We start from the raw sequence: 19,488 nt of genomic DNA on the forward strand, positions 1-19,488 counted from the left end.
ATAGACTGGTCTATAGACAGCAGACTATCTATAGTGTACAGTGTACAGACGACAGGAAATTGAGGTAGTTGTAGACTGTAGTCTATAGGGAGTCTATAGACCGTCTATAGACGAAAGGAAATTGAAGCAACTATAGACCTTGGTCTGTAGAGAGTCTATAGACCGTCTATAGACAAAAGGAAATTTTGGCAGCTATAGACCTTAGTCTATATCGAGTCTATAGACGAAAGGAAATTGAAGCAGTTATAGACTTTAGTCTATAGAGAGTCTATAGACAAAAGGAAACTGAGGCAGCTATAGACCTTAGTCTATAGCGAGTCTATAGACCGTCTATAGACGAAAGGAAATTGAAGCAGCTATAGACCGTAGTCTATAGAGAGTCTATAGACCATCTATAGGTGAAAGAAAACTGAGCCAGCTATAGACTTTGGTCTATAGAACGTCTATACACAAAAAGAAATTGAGGCAACTATAGACCTTGGTCTGTAGAGAGTCTATAGACCGTCTATAGACAAAAGGAAATTGTGGCAGCTATAGACCTTAGTCTATACCGAGTCTATAGACCGTCTATAGACGAAAGGAAATTGAAGCAGTTATAGACTTTAGTCTATAGAGAGTCTATAGACAAAAGGAAATTGAGGCAGCTATAGACCTTAGTCTATAGCGAGTCTATAGACCCTCTATAGACGAAAGGAAATGAAGGTAGTTATAGACCTCAGTCTATAGGGAGTCTATAGACCGTCTATAGACGGAAGGAAATTGAGACAGCTATAGACCTTAGTCTATAGATAGTCTATAGACCGTCTATAGACAAAAGGAAATTGAGCCAGCTATAGACTTTAGTCTACAGAGTGTCTATAGACCGTCTATAGACGAAAGGAAATTGAGGTAGTTATAGACTTAAGTCTATAGAGAATCTATAGACCGTCTATAGACTAAAGGAAGTTGAGGCAGCTATAGACTTTAGTCTATAGAGAGTCTATAGACAGTCTATAGACAAAAGGAAATTGAGATAGCTATAGACTTTAGTCTATAGATTTTCTATAGACTGTCTATAGACAGAAGTAAAAGTCTATAGGATGTCTATAGAGTCTATAAAAAGTCTATAGAAAGTCTATAGACCATTTTTATAAGGGAACGTACCAAAGCAACACAGGCTATGGGGACGCCTTAGTGAAGGGGTCTGGAAATTTCGACAGCCTGGGGTTTTTTAACGTGCACAGACATCGCGCAGTACACGGGCCTCTAGAATTTCGCCTCCATCGAAATTCGACTGCCGCGAGGCCGGGGTCGAACCCGCGTCTTTCGGGTCAGCAGCCGAGCGCCATAACCGCTGAGCAACCTGTCGTACGCAGAGGACGACCTCTTGGCGCATGAAGCTTCGCTCGTAGCAGAACTTGAAGCACGGCCATCTAGAGGCCGCGTCTTTCAGACTTACAAAACTTTGTTCGGGACTCGTTAAATAAAGCACATGTAAAAAAAAATTCAGAATTACTTTCTCGTTTCACACGGCATCTATGAAGACGGCACTCTGTTAATAGATGGCGAGTACAGCGTCGAAGAGAATGTGAAAGCATGAAGAGTCATTTCGAAGTCGGTATATTTTTAAAACGCTACGGTACGTGCGAGTGTTTATGCCCGGCTTACCCCCGAGGTAACAGGCGGGACACCGCCCATAAAAACGAATGTGAACAAAACTTTTCAACTTAATTTTCTAACTTTACGGTCTCTTGTGTAGACAGCCCTGCATTCGCAGCTGGCGAGAATATAGAACATGCTGTCAAAGTATGGAACGTCATTTCTAAGCAGATATATTTTTGAAGAGCAGCGATAAATGCGTGTTATCAATCCAGACACTCAGGCAATTATGTCTAGGCGCTTGGTCATTTCAGAGACCAAGTAGTGACGCCTGCTGCATTGTTTCGGTGCGTCTTGAGCTAGAAAGCGCGAACAACAACATGCATTTCCAGCGCCCAGCTGATGAAATGAAAAAAATATATATACTAGGAGACTTCGCAGCCAGCTACGGTAACTGGACGGAGCTGCCGCATACAAATACTTGGTCCAGAATTGCTAACGCAAAACAGCAGAAATGTAGCAAACAAATCATTTTCACGTCCTAGCAGCTCCACAGAAGCATCGGCAAATGCAATACTTAAGAAAGTGAGCGGCGGTATGAGACACGACAAATAGATGGAGTGGCGCCGCGCCGTAATCTACCGAACGAGTCATAACAAGTCATTTTAAACGTCATTTATTCAACCAGCTGCAGAATAATCCGACGGCCCAGCGCTAAATTTGCAGCTGAGACATGCGGTGCCAAGCTGGACATAAAACACGTACAAAAAAATATATTCAGTGAGACATACCAGTGGAGCCGCAGAGGATCACCAAATCAGTGCCGGTTAAAGCGGCCCTCTTTTAGGAAACTAGCAATAGTTATGCTGCCCAAAGGACATCGCAGTTGCATTAAACGATCGCCATTTAGCCATCGAATTTTTTGCCGTAATGAGTACTCTGTTCCGCGCTGTGCTTTTGCCATGAAAGTTGCAGTGACAGTAAATACAGCGTGGGAACACACCGCGGAGTGTGATGACTCTGATCGTCGCACATCTGAGGATGAATTTTACACAAGAGCTGTGCACTTGCGGCAAGTAGAATCCCACTTGGTGATATTATATTGTTACAACTGCGTATTCAGTGTGCTTCCACTTTACAGTTATCGGTGGTCGAATGTACTGCTTCGAAGTAGCTCGTTTTCTTCTCAGAAATACCCGTGGGAACGGGAAGTTGTGTTCACGATAACGGAACGTACACTAGCACAATGCGTACAAACATTTGAAGAGCAAATCGGAAAACTTGCACCTACCTCGTAGTCATAAGCCTCCATGTTATCCTGAAACACACTTCGGCCACGGCTAAAGCACCTCATTTCCCGCACGCATGCGGAAAATAATGTAGGCGCACAAATTCCCAACGAGGAATACCGCACATTCACTACACAGTAGCTGCACCATGTTGATTCTTGACGAACCACCAGTGTGTCATCTGTCGCTGCATCATGAAGAATTCAAGTCAAAGCATCGCATCAAATTGGACTCGAGAGAGGCGAAGCGCAAACGACGGCCACTTCTGACACGAGTCTGACACGCAACCGTCTTTCGCTTGCTGGGAGTCGGAAGGTCATGGATCAACTAGCCCGCCAAAAAACCCTATTGGCAGTTCATACCATTCAAACTGCGGACAGTCTTCAGTGATTGGCTCAAATATGTCACGAGGCATTAATGCAGTGAAGGCAAAAAAAGAGGGATTTTTTTTTTATTTGATTTGTGGCTCTGGAAAGCCATTGGTCAAGCGCGCCAAACAAAAACAAAGAACCAAAAACCGTTAACGACACCAGCGGCGCCCGAGCTTCGAAACGCGCGAGCTCCCTCTTTCTCTCTCGCCTGTTTTCTTCTAATCAGAGTAGTAGCAACGAAACCGTTGCAGCCAACCTGGGATGCGCTTCGCGGCGGCCGGCGTTTCTCGGCGCGTGTTCGTCGTCTGCCGCCAAAGGATGGCGGCGGTTCCCGCCCTGCCGGCTTTCTCCCGGCGCGCGCCAGCCCTGTCCGCCGTTTCTCTGGAGAATAATACTTTCTGCCGCGAAGCGTCATCACCCTTCGACTGCGTCAGTGGGCAACTGTCGTCGCACGACTTCGCCGGTTCTTTCTGCGGACTGTCTCTGCCCCTGTGTAGCTCTAGAGCTCCAGCGGCTACGGCGGGCGCCCCTTGCTTAGATGGGGTTTCAACAAGAGAACTTTCTACTTCGCTTGGATTCGTTCCGCGCAGTGCTCGGGCGCGTGCTTCGGCTGCCCGATTTCCACAGCCCTGTTCTCCAGGACTACCATTCCTGCTTACTTTTTTGTGCGCGCACCCCGTGTGCCCGCTAACATCGCTCGCTGGACTGACCACCGTGTGGTAGTTTTCACGCGCACTTCGCGTGCCTGTTTCTTCCCAGCTCGAGAAGTGGCCGTATGCGTGGGCTGGCCTCTCCCAGTGTCAACTTTGCGCGCACTTCTCGTGCCCGCCTTCACCATTTATGCGCGCTCTGCCGTGCCCGTTTCAACCACCCGACTTCAGCTCCTCCGCCGGCTCCGCTAGCGGCGGCTCCTCGCTGTGCGGGGCGGCGTCGGCGGCGGTCAGCGCTCGTGACTGTTGGATATTCGCGCGCCACAGCAGCGATGGCTCTGGAGCCCGGTAAGCCTGGAGCATGCTACAGCGTACTTAGGGCCCTAGCCCACTTCAGTGTCATCACTGCGTCTCGGATAGTGCGACGCTTCTGACGCCGAGCAACTGCTTTATGGAATTTCCATTTAGTAGCGGGTGCCGCGGCTCATCAACACCGCTCCGCGGGGGCGGTAGTGCGTGGTGCCTTTCTATGGAATGGACGCTCCCCTCAGATACCTCATCGGACTGCTCGGACATGTTTCTGCGCGCTGCGGCCGTATACGGCGGGGCGGCGGCGGCCGTCGGTGTTTGTATGCGTGAGTTCATTCACGCACACGGATGCTATTTTAGCTCCGAGGTGGGAAGAGATTGCTGTGCGTGCTGAGGGCGGCAGTATAAGCAGACGTGTCCACCGTGCACCTCTGATGCCCCAAGCTCTCTGGATATTCCTTCTACCGCTTGTGCCGCGGCTCGGCGTCGCTGCGTCGCCCTGGTCATGTCGTGCGAGGCCCTCGTCCGTCCTGGTCCGATCTCCCTACATCTGCAGCCTTACTGTCTCGTTTCCCATTTCCTTGCCACGACTCCGCCCCGACCCGCTACCTCTTTTCTGTCATTTTCAATCCCATTGCTTTGCCCACCGCCGGCATGGCATGCCGTCCGCTCTGGATGTTTTATACGTTTTTCGTTCGCTCTCTGTTTGGAGCGCGACGCATTTTGCATGCGGCTCCTTCCGGCGCTTGAGCGGGCTACGGTTGAGAAGCGTCAGCTGGGTTAGGTTCGGTTGGAGGTGCGTTCGGAAGGCCTTTCCTTCGGCGTTACTGTTGCTGTGAGCGCTTGTAGTGCTGACATAAAAATGCACTCACAGAAATACTGACCTTCTTCCGTCAACAAACTACGCTTAACTTTATGAGCGTGGTTCGTGCTTGTCCGGCGAAAGTGGCTGCGCCCGCATATATACATCTCTCATTCTGTCCGCGCGAAATTCCTCTGTATGCAATCGCCCTGGGAGGTTAGAACGATGCATGTTTGGGAAATGAAGTAGGCTGTACTTTAATGCAGTGTGTTACTCGACGTTCACAATACTGACTCCGCCTCAAAATGACACAAAAGCACAAAACTATAGCAGACGACTGCACCGTCGATATCCTTAAAAGGATCTTCACTCACCTCCGCGTTTTTGCCTAATTAGACGGCCGTATTCGACAATATAGATAGTATGGGCTGTCTCGCAACTCGTATTTAAGAGCTGTAGTTTTGTTGCGGTGTTTTTCTCACGGGGCTGGGATTGCGTGCTTCATGGCAAGTACGTTCCAATGCGCCTTGAATTTTTGTGTGCATGCCTGTGCTTGTTCGCGAGAACCGGCCTGCGCTCTAACTGCGTCAACACTGGCGATCGCAAGTATGCGCAGCTGATCGGCGGACAAATTAATCTATTAAATTTCCACAAATTATTCCAAAGGAGTAAACTGCAATGATGCTACTGCGAAGCTACCTGAGCACAGGTCTAAAATTTCTGCTCAGCGCATAAGTGCGGTGACGAAATGAGATATCCACGGTGACTCGCACCGAACATTTTGGCGGCTGGCGCCATCTCTTGAGGCATGCTGGCAACGTTGGTGGCAGTTGAAGAGCAAGCGGCGTTTATGGTCCCTACCGCGCTCCTGGCGTGTAATCAAAGCCGCTGGCCAAGCCGAACCACAGCAAGAAGCCAAAAGCTTCGTTTGTCTGGCGTTGTACACGTGCGTACAAAGTGTGTTCATAGCCAATCGAGGTAGGGTTCTCTCTGGAGTGTCTTGACGTTTCAGGGATCACGTTTCGCTCGTGAGTTTTACCTAGAGAAGAACGCTCCTACCTGCTTCAGTATGAACACCGGTCCGTTGTCAGAGTCTTCTGCTTTGAAGTCGCTGATGGAGATGTACACCGACTCAGACGACGAGCCGGGCTCAGTCCCCTCGAATGCTGCGACTGTGCAATGTTGTGAAGAGCGCAAGGAGGGTTGCACCGACAGCGTTCTGAACGAGCAAAGCAAGGCGTCGGTACTCTCGTACGGAACCTACCAGGACGAAGACGATGCATCGTTTGAAGACAGCGACTTGCCTTCGCCGAGTGCTGAGCAGCCCCGCGCGTCGGGCGTTGAGCCAGAGTCGCTGGCTTCTTTCCATCGTCGTCTGCAAAGCATGGCCCTGAAAGACATAACCCTGCCGCCTGAGCCTCCGGGCCGCTGTGCGCCGGCGCTTCAGAGCAAGATTGCGCGCCTGTACGAGTGCAGTTCACGCGGCGGGAGCGATATGAGTGCCGCTCTTCAGTCCCTCAGAGTCTTCCGAAACCCGAGCATGTACGAGAAGCTGATCGCGCACTGCGACATCGATGAGCATGGCACTAATTTCCCGCCGGAAAGCCAGGACGTGTGGGGTCCAGAGTCGTACTACGAGGCGCTGTCGCGGCGCCAGGCGGACTGCATGAGCCGGCGTCGCCCAGGCAAGCCGAGGCCAGCCGCGAGCAGGTCGAGGAACGCAGCTCGTGCGCAGCCCGCGCCGGGAGTCTCGAAGATCGCGGCTGCGGCGACCACCTCCGTGCCGGGTCGAGGACCTTCGGTCGCCAAGCCCTGACGGGTGTCGCAAGTCTGCAGCTTCCACAGTGGGCACCGTTGGCGACGGCGTGTGGAGAAGGCGAATAAAATGCTTGTTGAAATTTGTGCTCGTTGTTCGGAAGTATAATCGCTCTTTATTGAGCCCTCCGATTATAAGGAGCTGTCGTTGCAGGCAGGACTGGTGACTGCCTCTCCCTCGGAAAAAAAAATATATATATACAGGGTCTGTTCTGAAAGTAGTAGGACTGGTTTTGTCCTGGGCGAACTGGCGGACGAAAGGTGGTCTGCGCGTGCAGGATCGTTGAAAGAGGATATTGGGAATGCTGGGGAAAATCGACAGTCGGCTCTCGGCCGTTGATGAGAAGAGGTAGCTTGTACTGTGAACCCCTGTCGAAACGTCTCGTCACGCAGAATCATCGAGCGTTTACTGGATCAGCGATACGCGATAAAATTTTGAGTAGATCTTGGTAAAACGAGCAAAGAGCCTCACAACATGATTCAGGAAGCCTCCGGTGACGCTTCCATGGGTAGATAGGTGTTTTTTGAGTGGCGCAAGCTGTTCCGAGAAGGTAAGGAAAGAGTGGAGGAAGACGACCGCTCCAGGCGCCCTTCGACCAACGAGACCAACGAAAATATGTAGCGAGTGAAACATTTACTTAACAGTGATCGTAGAATGAGTATCAGAATGATTGCTGATGTCTTGAGCATTCCTCAAACCCAAGTTTTTCAGATCGTGACAGAAAACTTATCCATGAGGAAACCGTGCGCGAAGTTGGTGCCGGGAGTGTTGCCAGAGGAGGAAAAGGCGAACCGGTAGGATCTTCTTCATCATGTGAATGAGGACTCCGATTTTTTACCCAGCACAAGGCGGCAACGCTGCCTCAGCCTCCCTACAGTCTCGACATGGCCCCGCCAGACTTTTTTCTATTCACGAGAATAAAATCGACGCTCAAGAGGAAACATCACGGATCGGTAGAGGTGGTTCAACAGGCCGTGACGCGGGAGCTAAACAGCATTCCGGTCCAGGCGTTCCTTGAGGCGTACGGAAACTGTAAAATTCATTGGCAGCAGCGTGTAGGTGCGGAAGGGTGCTACCTTGAAAAATTGTAATCGTTTGTACTATTCTCTTGAATAAATTTTGTTTAAAAAAATGAGTCCTACTACTTTCAGAACAGACCATGTATATATATATATATATATATATATATATATATATATATATATATATATATATATATATAGTGTGTAGACTGGACTCACGGAGCCTACTTCAGCGATGGGCTGCAGGCTTGGTAAAGAACAAGAAAAAAAATTGGAGGGGATACTTGAGCTCCGCCGTAAAGGTATGTGACACGATAGCTTTAATAGGGAATGACCGTATATGCGGACTTGCTGATTCTGTACTTAACCTTCATAGGTCCATGGGAGTCCTCACACCACTCCTGCGCCACTGGTGTGCCCCTGTCCTGCGATGTCAGGTGCTGACATCGGTGGGGCTTGTGGGAAGCAGGTTTCTCTTCCCGAGCAACCTCTCGCGACCAATCGTTAATTTCACTGCCACCACCAAAATCTGGTGGGCACGTTGTGATGACACCACAGGGTCACGTGACCTAGGTGTCCCGCCTGCCTCCTAGTTTGCTTCTTCGGGCTTGTAAAGGAACCCGGCTGCTAATTATAATACGTGTATCCAGACAAATATCCGCCAGAGGAGCTTCCTGAACTTTCGGCGCTGTGTTTTACGCCGTGTCGATGCGGACACAACCGCCTCTGTGGCCTTTCTTTTCCAGGCGTTGATTGTGTTCTGTGCTCGAACCAAGTCCGGGTCAGCAATGTCAAGGTACAACGAAGGATGTTTGCGTACTTTTCTTACCTGCTATCGGGGACAACACTAGCTGACACTTCGTCAAAGTTGTGAACAATGTGGCACTGTATGCTAGCGCTACCTGACGATGCATTCCGAGGCCGGCGCAGCCTACATGGAGCCCGCACTGCGCCGCTCTCGGCACCCGGAGTGCATCGCCAGGTGGCGCCCGCATACGGTGCGGCAAGTGGCTCGGCAGGCTTTTGCAGCGAGAAGTGATTGAGTTGGCACACAATGTACTTCGGAACAGGACCAGTTCGATCCACTCGCAGCATACAACGAGAGACTACAACACCTCAGATTAGAGCGACAGACATATCCCAAACCTGCCTGAGCGAAAACTGCGCCTTGTGGTGTGCGGAGGCGCTGCTGTTGCCTTGCAATCTTTCAATGCGGCTTCGGTCACAAGCAGCGGCCATACACTGTGCGATTAACGTTTTAGTTTGAGTGCACTCAATAATGCGTGCTAAATGATAGCCACTTACATGCAACGCCGTCAAGGGTTAAACCAGAAGCGACTTGAACATTTGCAGCCGCCTCTCCTCAAGCGGCGGGAGAAAGGACGCGCCAGAGGTTTCTATATTTTGTACACAAATAATTACGATATCGGTGTTGCCAGAGCACAGGATGTTCGTCGAAACCGTTAATACTTATTTTTCTGCAGAGAGATTTCTCCAGCCAGTGTGCAAAAATTCAGGGGGCACTTTGTTGACCTAAAGTGCGGTGAGGGGGAAGCCTTAAGCGCGGTGTTGCTGCTTGTGTCACTCATGTGTGGTTACGATGTTAAGCTTAGCCTCTGAGAGTGGAACGCGACAGCGTCTTGCAAAGCTGCCAGCAAGTCCACAGAACGCCATCGCCCGTTCGGCTCTACGCCTTGCTCGTTGGAAAATTCGTTTTTGAGGTAAGGAAATGTATCTGTCTTGCATACCTCGGTCGACACCTGAACCTCGCCGTAAGGAAATGGAGGAAGAAAGATGGGAGTGGACGAAGACATCGTACTCACTAGACGCGCCTTTGTTCATTCCAAACCACCGAGTTGTCATGGCGGAGTGGTTAGCGTGCTGGGCTCACACTCGGGAGACCCTGGTTCGATTCCCCAACTCGGCGAATTTCCTACTCGGTTTTATTTCTTAACCTCGTCTGAGTAGAAAGATTAATTAGGCTATTTGCTTAAACTAATTAACTAAACTCAGTCCCACTTACTTGGAGCATCACTATACCATCCCTTTAATTGGTTGCATGGTTACTAGCCAAAGTACAATTGGCCCCGTTTGAAATTCGCGCACTGTGACTTCACAACCATTTCGACCAATTGAAAAGCGTGACATTTCTGTCGATGACTCCTGCCTACAACGATGCGCCATTAAAGGCTTCCCCCTTAATAAAGCCGCGACACAGAAACAAACGAACTAAATTAAGCGACACAGGGACATAATGCGCAGGTCTCAGGTATACGCTAAAGGGCGAGAAAGCGAGGCTGGCTAATGGGCAGCCAAGCATTTCACCCCTCAATCAGGACTATGGAGGGCTTAAATAAGCCGCCCACGAAAGGAGGAATGCACCAGAGGGAACGCATGTGGGCCTTTATTTCGGGTACGTCTGTCGTTCCGCTAATGTACCTAATATTTCCCAGAGACAACTGTAACTTCCTGATCTCAGCCACTGGGGTGGTTTGAGATATCCAAATCTACTCAGCAGCCTTTAAAGCCTGGAATAACGGGCTACATCGTACCTCGACGTGATTTCTCCATAAGGCGTTTGTTGCACTTGTTTTCACGGTAAAATTCACGAAGCCGTCACAAGGCGCGGCGCCGAGGCTTCATTCGTCGGCGACCTCGGCGTCCTCGGGACAGCGAACTATCGGAGTTGTCCGTGCTGCACGAAGGCGCAAGCGCGAGTTTCCGGCGGCGTGCTGGGTGTCGGAGGGAGGTCGGCGATGGTCTTGCGGCGCTTCCGGGATGGGCCCTCTGTGTGTGTGTCACAAAGCCATTCTTCGTCTTTCTTCTGGGCACACCTCCCAAACAACGCTTCGTCCTCGAGCGCCGCGAGTGCATCATAGTAATATAAAAACCCCCAGCTAGGTCCCCCATCAAAGCCCCCATCAAACATATTTTCAAGCTCTGGCGAGCATCTTTCGTCGGGCATTGGTTCTAGGACGAACTCGTTTAGAAGCGCGAGTTCTGGCGGCGTGCTGGGTGTCGGAGGGAGGTCGGCGATGGTCTTGCGGCGCTTCCGGGATGGGCCCTCTGTGTGTGTGTCACAAAGCCATTCTTCGTCTTTCTTCTGGGCACACCTCCCAAACAACGCTTCGTCCTCGAGCGCCGCGAGTGCATCATAGTAATATAAAAACCCCCAGCTAGGTCCCCCATCAAAGCCCCCATCAAACATATTTTCAAGCTCTGGCGAGCATCTTTCGTCGGGCATTGGTTGTAGGACGAACTCGTTTAGAAGCGCGAGTTCTGGCGGCGTGCTGGGTGTCCGAGGGAGGTCGGCGATGGTCTTGCGGCGCTTCCGGGATGGGCCCTCTGTGTGTGTGTCACAAAGCCATTCTTCGTCTTTCTTCTGGGCACACCTGCCAAACAACGCTTCGTCCTCGAGTGCCGCGAGTGCATCATAGTAATATAAAAACCCCCAGCTAGGTCCCCCATCAAAGCCTCCATCAAACATATTTTCAAGCTCTGGCGAGCATCTTTCGTCGGGCATTGGTTGTAGGACGAACTCGTTTAGAAGCGCGAGTTCTGGCGGCGTGCTGGGTGTCGGAGGGAGGTCGGCGATGGTCTTGCGGCGCTTCCGGGATGGGCCCTCTGTGTTTGTGTCACAAAGCCATTCTTCGTCTTTCTTCTGGGCACACCTGCCAAACAACGCTTCGTCCTCGAGCGCCGCGAGTGCATCATAGTAATATAAAAACCTCCAGCTAGGTCCCCCATCAAAGCCTCCATCAAACATATTTTCAAGCTCTGGCGAGCATCTTTCGTCGGGCATTGGTTGTAGGACGAACTCGTTTAGAAGCGCGAGTTCTGGCGGCGTGCTGGGTGTCGGAGGGAGGTCGGCGATGGTCTTGCGGCGCTTCCGGGATGGGCCCTCTGTGTTTGTGTCACAAAGCCATTCTTCGTCTTTCTTCTGGGCACACCTGCCAAACAACGCTTCGTCCTCGAGCGCCGCGAGTGCATCGTAGTAATATAAAAGCCCCCAGCTGGGTCCCCCATCAAAGCCCCCATCAAACATATCTTCAAGCTCAGGCGAGCATATATCGTCGGGCATTGGTTGTAGGACGAACTCGTTCAGATCCATGTCCTGCACACGCTTGTGGAAACCATCAAACATATTTTCAAGCTCAGACGAGCATCTGTCGTCGGGCATTGGTTGTAGGACGAACTCGTTTAGAAGCGCGAGTTCTGGCCGCTCCATAGTGGTAGTGATGTCCTGATTACGCTCTTGGAACCTAGCCGCCGTCTCGGAATGGTCGAGCTCAGACGAGGCTTCCCCTTCCTCGCCATAACCGGACGATGCAACAGCTGTTTGGCTAGAACTGTCCAGAGCGGTAGTGCTGCCCTCCTCACTTTCGTCGTACCAATAAATCTCTGGCTCTACACCGTCGAACTCATCCCAAGCTTCGTTATACTCATAGCCGGATGATGCGACAGGTGTTTCGTGTGTTTCGCTCAAAGTAGTGGCGATGTCCACCTCATGCCCTTCACTTCGAGACGCTGTCTCAGCATTTTCCAGCTCAGACGAGGCTTCTTCAACCTCTTCAACGTTGCCCGAGTCTTTGTCTGTTCGGCGTGTCTCATTCAGAGCGCTGGCGGTCGCCTTCTGACGTTCTTCGGGCCTAGGCACTGTCTCGGCGCTCTCGTCATCTTCCTCTGATTCATCTTCATACCAATGAAAATTTGGCGGGTACTCATAGGTCATTGTGATCTAGATTCAGGTGGTACTTAGCTGAAAAAGACGCAAGTTCAGTGTGAAGATTCTAGAACGGCGAGAGAATAAAGGTAACCACGAGGCTATGGCTCTCACCTTGCAATGACGCTTTCACCTTCCAATGATGCAACTGTAGAGGCTGCCGGGTGGATGTTGTGGCTTGTAGTCCTTGCTCAAGACACCCAGTGATCAACTGCCAGCGTTGCGTGGAGCCGAGCTCGCTTCCAGATGGACCGTAGCACCTTGTCAGCCCTCGCCCTTTTCATCCGCCGTTGGCGTGTGCCACTGAGGTGCCCAGAGTTTGGAACCCGGCGTCTTGCTTTCCGCGATGCACCAGCGAGCGTAAGATGACTGAAGTGCGACCGTGCCACTTGCTTCGACCAGTGCCGACACCACTTTACAAACAACCTTCACCTTAATTGTCCAACTCAACCACCACGAGTGAGACTTCCATTGAGGAATGAGGAATTGAGAACAAAGTAAGGCTTGTGTTTCGTAGCAGAGCACTTTCACCTCATATATTGAAATACGGTGGTCTGGTCGGGTCAGCACACCAGTAGATTGTCGTGATGCCTGACGGCAGTCATCTAAAACAGCTTTCGAGCTACCATCTCCGAGATACATAAAAAAACGCACTTGCGCCGGACAATAAAATTAGGGAAACACATGCGTAACAAAATGTAACGTCGTTATAATAGTAATAGGAATAAATTAAGACCATTTCTGCGTTTACGAAGTGACCGGCAGCGTTTTATTTCACCCTCCTAGCTGGCGCCTCCATCTCCCAACCGCCGGCGAAGAGGCCGCAAGGTCTAGTCAGGTGTTGAAGTGGAGTATCGCAACTGGTTCAATCTCGGAATATTGCTTTACGGGGGATGACTGACGCCGCCTTGTGGAGAAAAAAAAATGCTGATTACTGGTTAAATCTTTCTCGTCGCCGTGTGCTGCTAAAACTTTATGCACGTCTCCTATTATTATATTCACTGCCTGCTGCACAGTGCCACTTTTGCCATTTACTTGTCAAGAAGTAGCGATTTCAACATTACCACATGGACGAAAAAAAAAAAAAAGATGGCCTTTGCAAGCCATGCGCTCCTTGCAGCCGCTCCCTTCCCTCTTTCTCCTGGGCACCCCAAGGTCAATGCCACGTGACGGAGTCTAGGCCCTGGCCAATCGCGCTACACTACAAGCCGTTACGTGGAGCTGATTTCTGCCGTTTTATTATTAGACACTAGCCTTCAAAATTGTCATGTGACGCCTCCTCAGATTTTTTTCCCCCTCTATTCATTGTTTACTGTCAAGCATCAAGCCAAGCCAATGCCTCATCGAACTCTATGCCTGGCTTCAGGTGCCGACGACATGCGATTTGTTCGAGATTGCGGCGTGACCAAATCGTGGCTTTCTGAAAAGAAAAAAAAATAAATTTGTAAGTCTGAAAGGCGCAGCCTCTAGATGGCCGTGGTTCAAGTTCTGCTAAATGGAAGCTTCATGCGCCAAAAGGCCGTCCCAAGGGAGTGACACTCTCACTATAGTGTACTAGAATATGGGGTCGTGTGTTCAGGCGCCGCCGCTCACCATGCATTGGCGTGTCGCGGCGCGCGTCGAAAGTGCGGCGGCGCTGCTGTAGCATGGGCTGTCGAGAAAAGGGCGCTTTTCGTTGTCGTCTGCTAGTCAGTGACGCGTACGCGTGCATTGACGCGGTTGCGTGGTACGCGGGTCACAGAAAGTTTTTCATGTGATCCCTTTCTCGTGCTATAATTGCCGCTGGCCGTCCGACAGTGAAGAAATGCAGAATCGTCGGCGGCAACGGCACTGCTTTATACTTGTGTGCACAACAGGCTACCATTGGACTAAGGGTGAGCAGCCGTTGCTTTTCGCTGTTCCAAAAGATGAAGCGCTCAGGAAGATCTGGGAGCGGAATTTGCACCGGAAAGACAAGACCCTTGATGAAACGTACTCGGTATGAAAACTGCACTTCGAGCCATCGTGCATTCTCAGAGATTACGTTCACATTATAAACGGAGGAGTCCACATACCACGCGGGAAACCAGAGTTGACGCCGGACGCCGTGCCGACGTTGCTTCCCAATAACCCGAGCTACTTGTCATTTTTTTGTCAAGGGCATCAAACAGTCGCGAGAGGCTGGACGAAAAGGAAAAACTGCATGCGAAAATCAGACGATGTTCATAAGTATGCCACCGCGGCCGTCTGATCATGAATTGGTCACGATGTCGAGGTCGCGTTTCCTGCTCGCTGCAGTATGCACAATAGTTTGTTAATACCCTTGTGTTCAAACTTTCCTCGGCAGCAGTACCCGCTGTAAGTTCTCTGCGCCTGTACACAATGCAGCTATTGGAAAAGAATTTGGAGCTACTTTTCCGCAATTTTGGCTGTTTTGCGACCGTCTGCTAGTTACTGCTCTTTTTTTTTCTTCCGTGTGCGACTTGTCCTATCGCATTTAATTTTATTTGTCGTGCATGTACAATGACAAACATTTAAAGGACACGTTATTGAAGTGTTGGCTTTTGAAAGGACCAAAAATACTCTGTGCGATGTACAGAACGCACCGCCGCGTATCGGGAGGAGTGGATGCAGTGCCAGCCCATGCTCTGGTGGCGCCATCTCGTGGCTTTCGAAATCAACAGCGACAGCCTCGAGTCCTCCCTGAACACACTACCCCATATTCTAGTACACTATACTCTCACAGAGCGAGTGGGGACATTTTTTTTCGAAGGCGATGGTGGCGGCAGCTGGGAGAGGCGGTAAACGCAGTCAATGCAAAAATCCAATATGGCGGTGGGCGTTTAGGCCATAGAGTTAATATAACCGTTTAAGCGGCTTTGTAAGAGGTTCAGGTAAATAGGAGGGAAGTAAAAAATCTGACATGTATTGCAATGCATCAATCTGTGGCTGTGAATAAACACACGCAGAGAAAGGCAGCGAAAATTTTCAACCTTTGACTCGTGCAGAAGAAATCACAGTGCATTGGGCTAGGGACAACATAATATGCTGCAGTGCTAGACTCCAAGAAAAGCTCACCGTGTGACTCGACATGACGCCAATGACGCTGCTCCAGTGCGAATGCCGCCGAAGTCGCCGTTTTCGCTTGCGCGGCTCTCCGGGCGTCGTCTGCTTGTCGTCTGCTGCCGAGTTAGCCGCGGCGTCATCTTCGCAACTAATTTCTGTGATCTCTTATTTTTAATACCTATGGCTGGTTATAATATAGTTCATAAGCATGTTTTTGTTATTGATAGTGGTCGAAAAATTTCACTTTTATTAAGATTAACTGCAGCCGCGTTTACCGCCGATACCAGGATCGCGGCAATCGTTTCGAAAGTGGCGGCACCCTCGCCGCGGACACGCAACTTGCAACATTCCACAGCCTTGGCCGTCGTCTGCGTACGACAGGTTGGAGTTTTCTGCAGAGTTATTCCATCGCACCACTTGCGACACTACGCTTCGAGCTATCGGTTGAGGCCTGATAAGCGACGCATCCGTTTCAAAGCGTAGTCTCGTAAATGGTGCGATGAAATAGCTCTGCGGAAAACTCCAACCTGTCTAGTTTATGGTTTGGTTAGGGTTTAACGTCCCAAAGCAACGCAGGCTATGAGGGATGCCGTAGTGAAGGGCTGCGGAAATTTCGACCACACGGGGTTCATTTACGTGCAGAAACATCGCGCAGTACACGGGCCTCTGCAATTTCGGCTCCATCGAAATTCGACTGCCGCGAGGCCGGGGTTGAACCCGCGTCTTTCGGGTCAGCAGTCGAGCGCCATAACCGCTGAGCAACCTGTCGTACGCAGAGGACGACCTCTTGGCGCATGAAGCTTCGCTCGTAGCAGAACTTGAAGCACGCCCATCTAGAGGCCGCGTCTTTCAGACTTACAAAACTTTGTTCGGGACTCGTTAAAGCACATGTAAAAAAAAATTCAAAATTACTTTCTCGTTTCACACGGCATCTATGAAGACGGCACTCTGTCAATAGATGGCGAGTACAGCGTCGAAGAGAATGTGAAAGCATGAAGAGTCATTTCTAAGTCGGTATATTTTTAAAACGCTACGGTACGTGCGAGTGCTTATGCCCGGCTTACCCCCGAGGTAACAGGCGGGACACCGCCCATAAAAGCGAATGTGAACAAAACTTTTCAAATTCATTTTCTAACTTTAATTAACTTTTCTAATTAACTTTCTCGTTTCCCATTTCCTTGCCCCGACCCCGCCCCGACCCGCTACCTCTTCTCTGTCATTTTCAATCCCCTTGCTTTGCCCACCGCGGGCATGGCATGCCATCCGGTGTGGATATTTTATACGTTTTTCGTTCGCTTGCTGTTGTGAGCGGGACACATCTTGCATGCGGCTCCTTCCGACGCTTGAGCGGGCTACGGTTGAGAAGCGTCAGCTGGCTTCGGGTCGGTTGGAGGTGCGTTGGGAAGGCCTTTTCTTAGGCGCTACTCTTTCTGTGAGCGCTTGTAGTGCTGACATAAAAATGCACTCACAGAAATGCTGGCCTTCTTCCGTCAGCAAACTACGCTGAACTTTATGAACGTGGTTCGTGCTTCTCCGGCGAAAGTGGCTGCGCCCGCATATATACATCCCTCATTCTGTCCGCGCGAAATTCCTCTGTATGCAATCGCCCTTGGAGGTTAGAACGATGCATGTTTGGGAAATGAAGTAGGCTGTACTTTAATGCAGTGTGTTACTCCACGTTCACAATACTGACTCCCCCTCAAAATGACACAGAAGCAGAAAACTGTAGCAGACGACTGTACCGTCGATACCCTTACGAGGGACTTTACCTCCCTCCGAGTTTTGGCCTAATCAGACATCCGTGTTCGACAACATCGGCTTTATAGGCAGTCTCGCTTCTGGTGTTCGAGACCTGTAGTTTCGTCGCAATGTTTTTATTTTCCTTAGGAGGCTCGGATTGCGTGCTTCAGGGCGAATACGTTGCAGTGCGCCTTGAATTTTTTTGTGCTTGCCTGTGCTTGTTCGCGAGAACCGGCCTGCGCTCGGACTGCGTCAACACTGGCGATCACAAGTATGCGCAGCTGATCGACGGACAAATTCATCGATTAAATTTCCACAAATTATTCCAAAGGAGTGAACTGCAACGATTCTACTGCGAGGCTACCTGAGCACAGGTGTAAATTTCTGCTGAGCGCATAAGTGCGGTGACGAAATGAGATATCCACGGTGACTCGCACCGAACATTTTGGCGGCTGGCGCCATCTCGTGACGTATGCTTGCAACGTTGGTGGCAGTTGAAGAGCAAGCGGCGTTTATGGTCCCTACCGCGCTCCTGGCGTGTAATCATAGCCGCTGGCCAAGCCGATCCACAGCAAGAAGCCAAAAGCTTCGTTTGTCTGGCGTTGTACACGTGCGTACAAAGTGTGTTCATAGCCCGTCGAGGTAGGGTTATCTCGTTAGTGTCTTGACGTTTCAGGGATCACGTTTTACTCGTGAGTTTTACCTGGAAAACAACGCTGCTACGTGCTTCAGTATGAGCACCGGTCCGTTGTTAGAGTCTTCTGCTTTGAAGTCGCTGATGGAGATGTACACCGACTCAGACGACGAGCCGGCCTCAGTCTCCTCGAATGCTGCGACAGTGCAATGTCGTGAAGAGCGCAAGGAGGGTTGCACCGACAGCATTCTGAACGAGCAAAGCCAGGCTTCGGTACTCTCGTACAGAACCTTCCAGGACGAAGACGATGCATCGTTTGAGGACACCGACTTGCCTTCGGCGAGTGCTGAGCAGCCCCGTGCGTCGGGCGTTGAGCCAGAGTCGCTGGCTTCTTTCCATCGTCGCCTGCAAAGCATGGACCTGAAAGACATAACCCTGCCGCCTGAGCCTCCGGGCCGCTGTGCGCCGGCGCTTCAGAGCAAGATTGCGCGCCTGTACGAGTGCATTTCACGCGGCGGGAGCGATATGAGTGCCGCTCTTCAGTCCCTCGGAGACTTCCGAAACCCGAGCATGTATGACAAGCTGATCTCGGACTGCAACATCGATGAGCATGGCACTAATTTCCCGCCGGAAAGCCAGGACGTGTGGGGTCCAGAGTCGTACTACGAGGCGCTGTCGCGGCGCCAGGCGGACTGCATGAGCCGGCGTCGCCCAGGCAAGCCGAGGCCAGCCGCGAGCAGGTCGAGGAACGCAGCTCGTGCGCAGCCCGCGCCGGGAGTCTCGAAGATCGCGGCCGCGGCGACCACCTCCGTGCCGGGTCGAGGACCTTCGGTCGCCAAGCCCTGACGGGTGTCGCAAGTCTGCAGCTTCCACAGTGGGCACCGTTGGCGACGGCGTGTGGAGAAGGCGAATAAAATGCTTGTTGAAATTTGTGCTCGTTGTTCGGAAGTATAATCGCTCTTTATTGAGCCCTCCTTCGATTATAAGGAGCTGTCGGTGCAGGCAGTACTGGTGACTGCCTCGCCCTCGCAAATATATATATATATATATATATATATAGTGTGTGTAGACTGGACTCACGGAGCCTACTTCAGCGATGGGCTGCAAGCTTGGTAAAGAACAAGGAAAAAAAAATTGGAGGGGATTCTTGAGCTCCGCCTTAAGGGTATGTGACACGATAGCTTTAATGGGGAATGACCGTATATGCGGAATTGTTGATTCTGTACTTAACCTTCATAGGTCCATGGGAGTCCTCATACCACTCCTGGCGCAGCGGTTAAGTGGTGTGCCCCTGTCCTGCGATGTCAGGTGCTGCCACCGGTTGGGGCTTGTGCGAAGCAGGTTTCTCTTCCCGAGCAACCTCTCGCGACCAATCGTTAATTTCACTGCCACCACCAAAATCTGGTGGGCACGTTGGATGACACCACAGGGTCACGTGGCCTAGGTGTCCCGCCTGCCTCCTAGTTTGCTGCTTCGGGTTTTTTTGTTGATTTTTCGTTCACGGCCAAT

The 19,488-nt window shown here is 50.9% G+C and overlaps 3 protein-coding genes across 3 annotated transcripts in view; all 3 read left to right on the forward strand.

The window, feature by feature from the left end:
• LOC149353175 (uncharacterized) overlaps window positions 1–19,488 on the forward strand; it is a 196,509-nt gene that overhangs the window by 124,362 nt on the left and 52,659 nt on the right. The gene's annotated exons all lie outside the window — the stretch shown is intronic.
• LOC149353178 (SAP30-binding protein-like) lies at window positions 6,069–6,902 on the forward strand. Its single transcript, XM_089582373.1, has one exon. The coding sequence runs from the start codon at window positions 6,069–6,071 to the stop codon at window positions 6,813–6,815; it is 747 nt and encodes a 248-aa protein (XP_089438499.1). The 3' UTR covers window positions 6,816–6,902.
• LOC149353179 (uncharacterized) lies at window positions 7,046–18,911 on the forward strand. The gene has a single exon (XM_089582372.1). The coding sequence runs from the start codon at window positions 18,079–18,081 to the stop codon at window positions 18,823–18,825; it is 747 nt and encodes a 248-aa protein (XP_089438498.1). The 5' UTR covers window positions 7,046–18,078; the 3' UTR covers window positions 18,826–18,911.

The sequence above is a fragment of the Amblyomma mixtum genome, chromosome 3, assembly GCF_055824585.1.
Source record: "Amblyomma mixtum isolate Tamu chromosome 3, ASM5582458v1, whole genome shotgun sequence".
In the NCBI taxonomy this organism is placed as follows: domain Eukaryota; kingdom Metazoa; phylum Arthropoda; class Arachnida; order Ixodida; family Ixodidae; genus Amblyomma; species Amblyomma mixtum.

Bases quoted from the DNA above. Each gene is read 5' to 3' on its own strand.
- LOC149353178 (XM_089582373.1), top strand. From the start codon at position 6,069: ATGAACACCGGTCCGTTGTCAGAGTCTTCTGCTTTGAAGTCGCTGATG.
- LOC149353179 (XM_089582372.1), top strand. From the start codon at position 18,079: ATGAGCACCGGTCCGTTGTTAGAGTCTTCTGCTTTGAAGTCGCTGATG.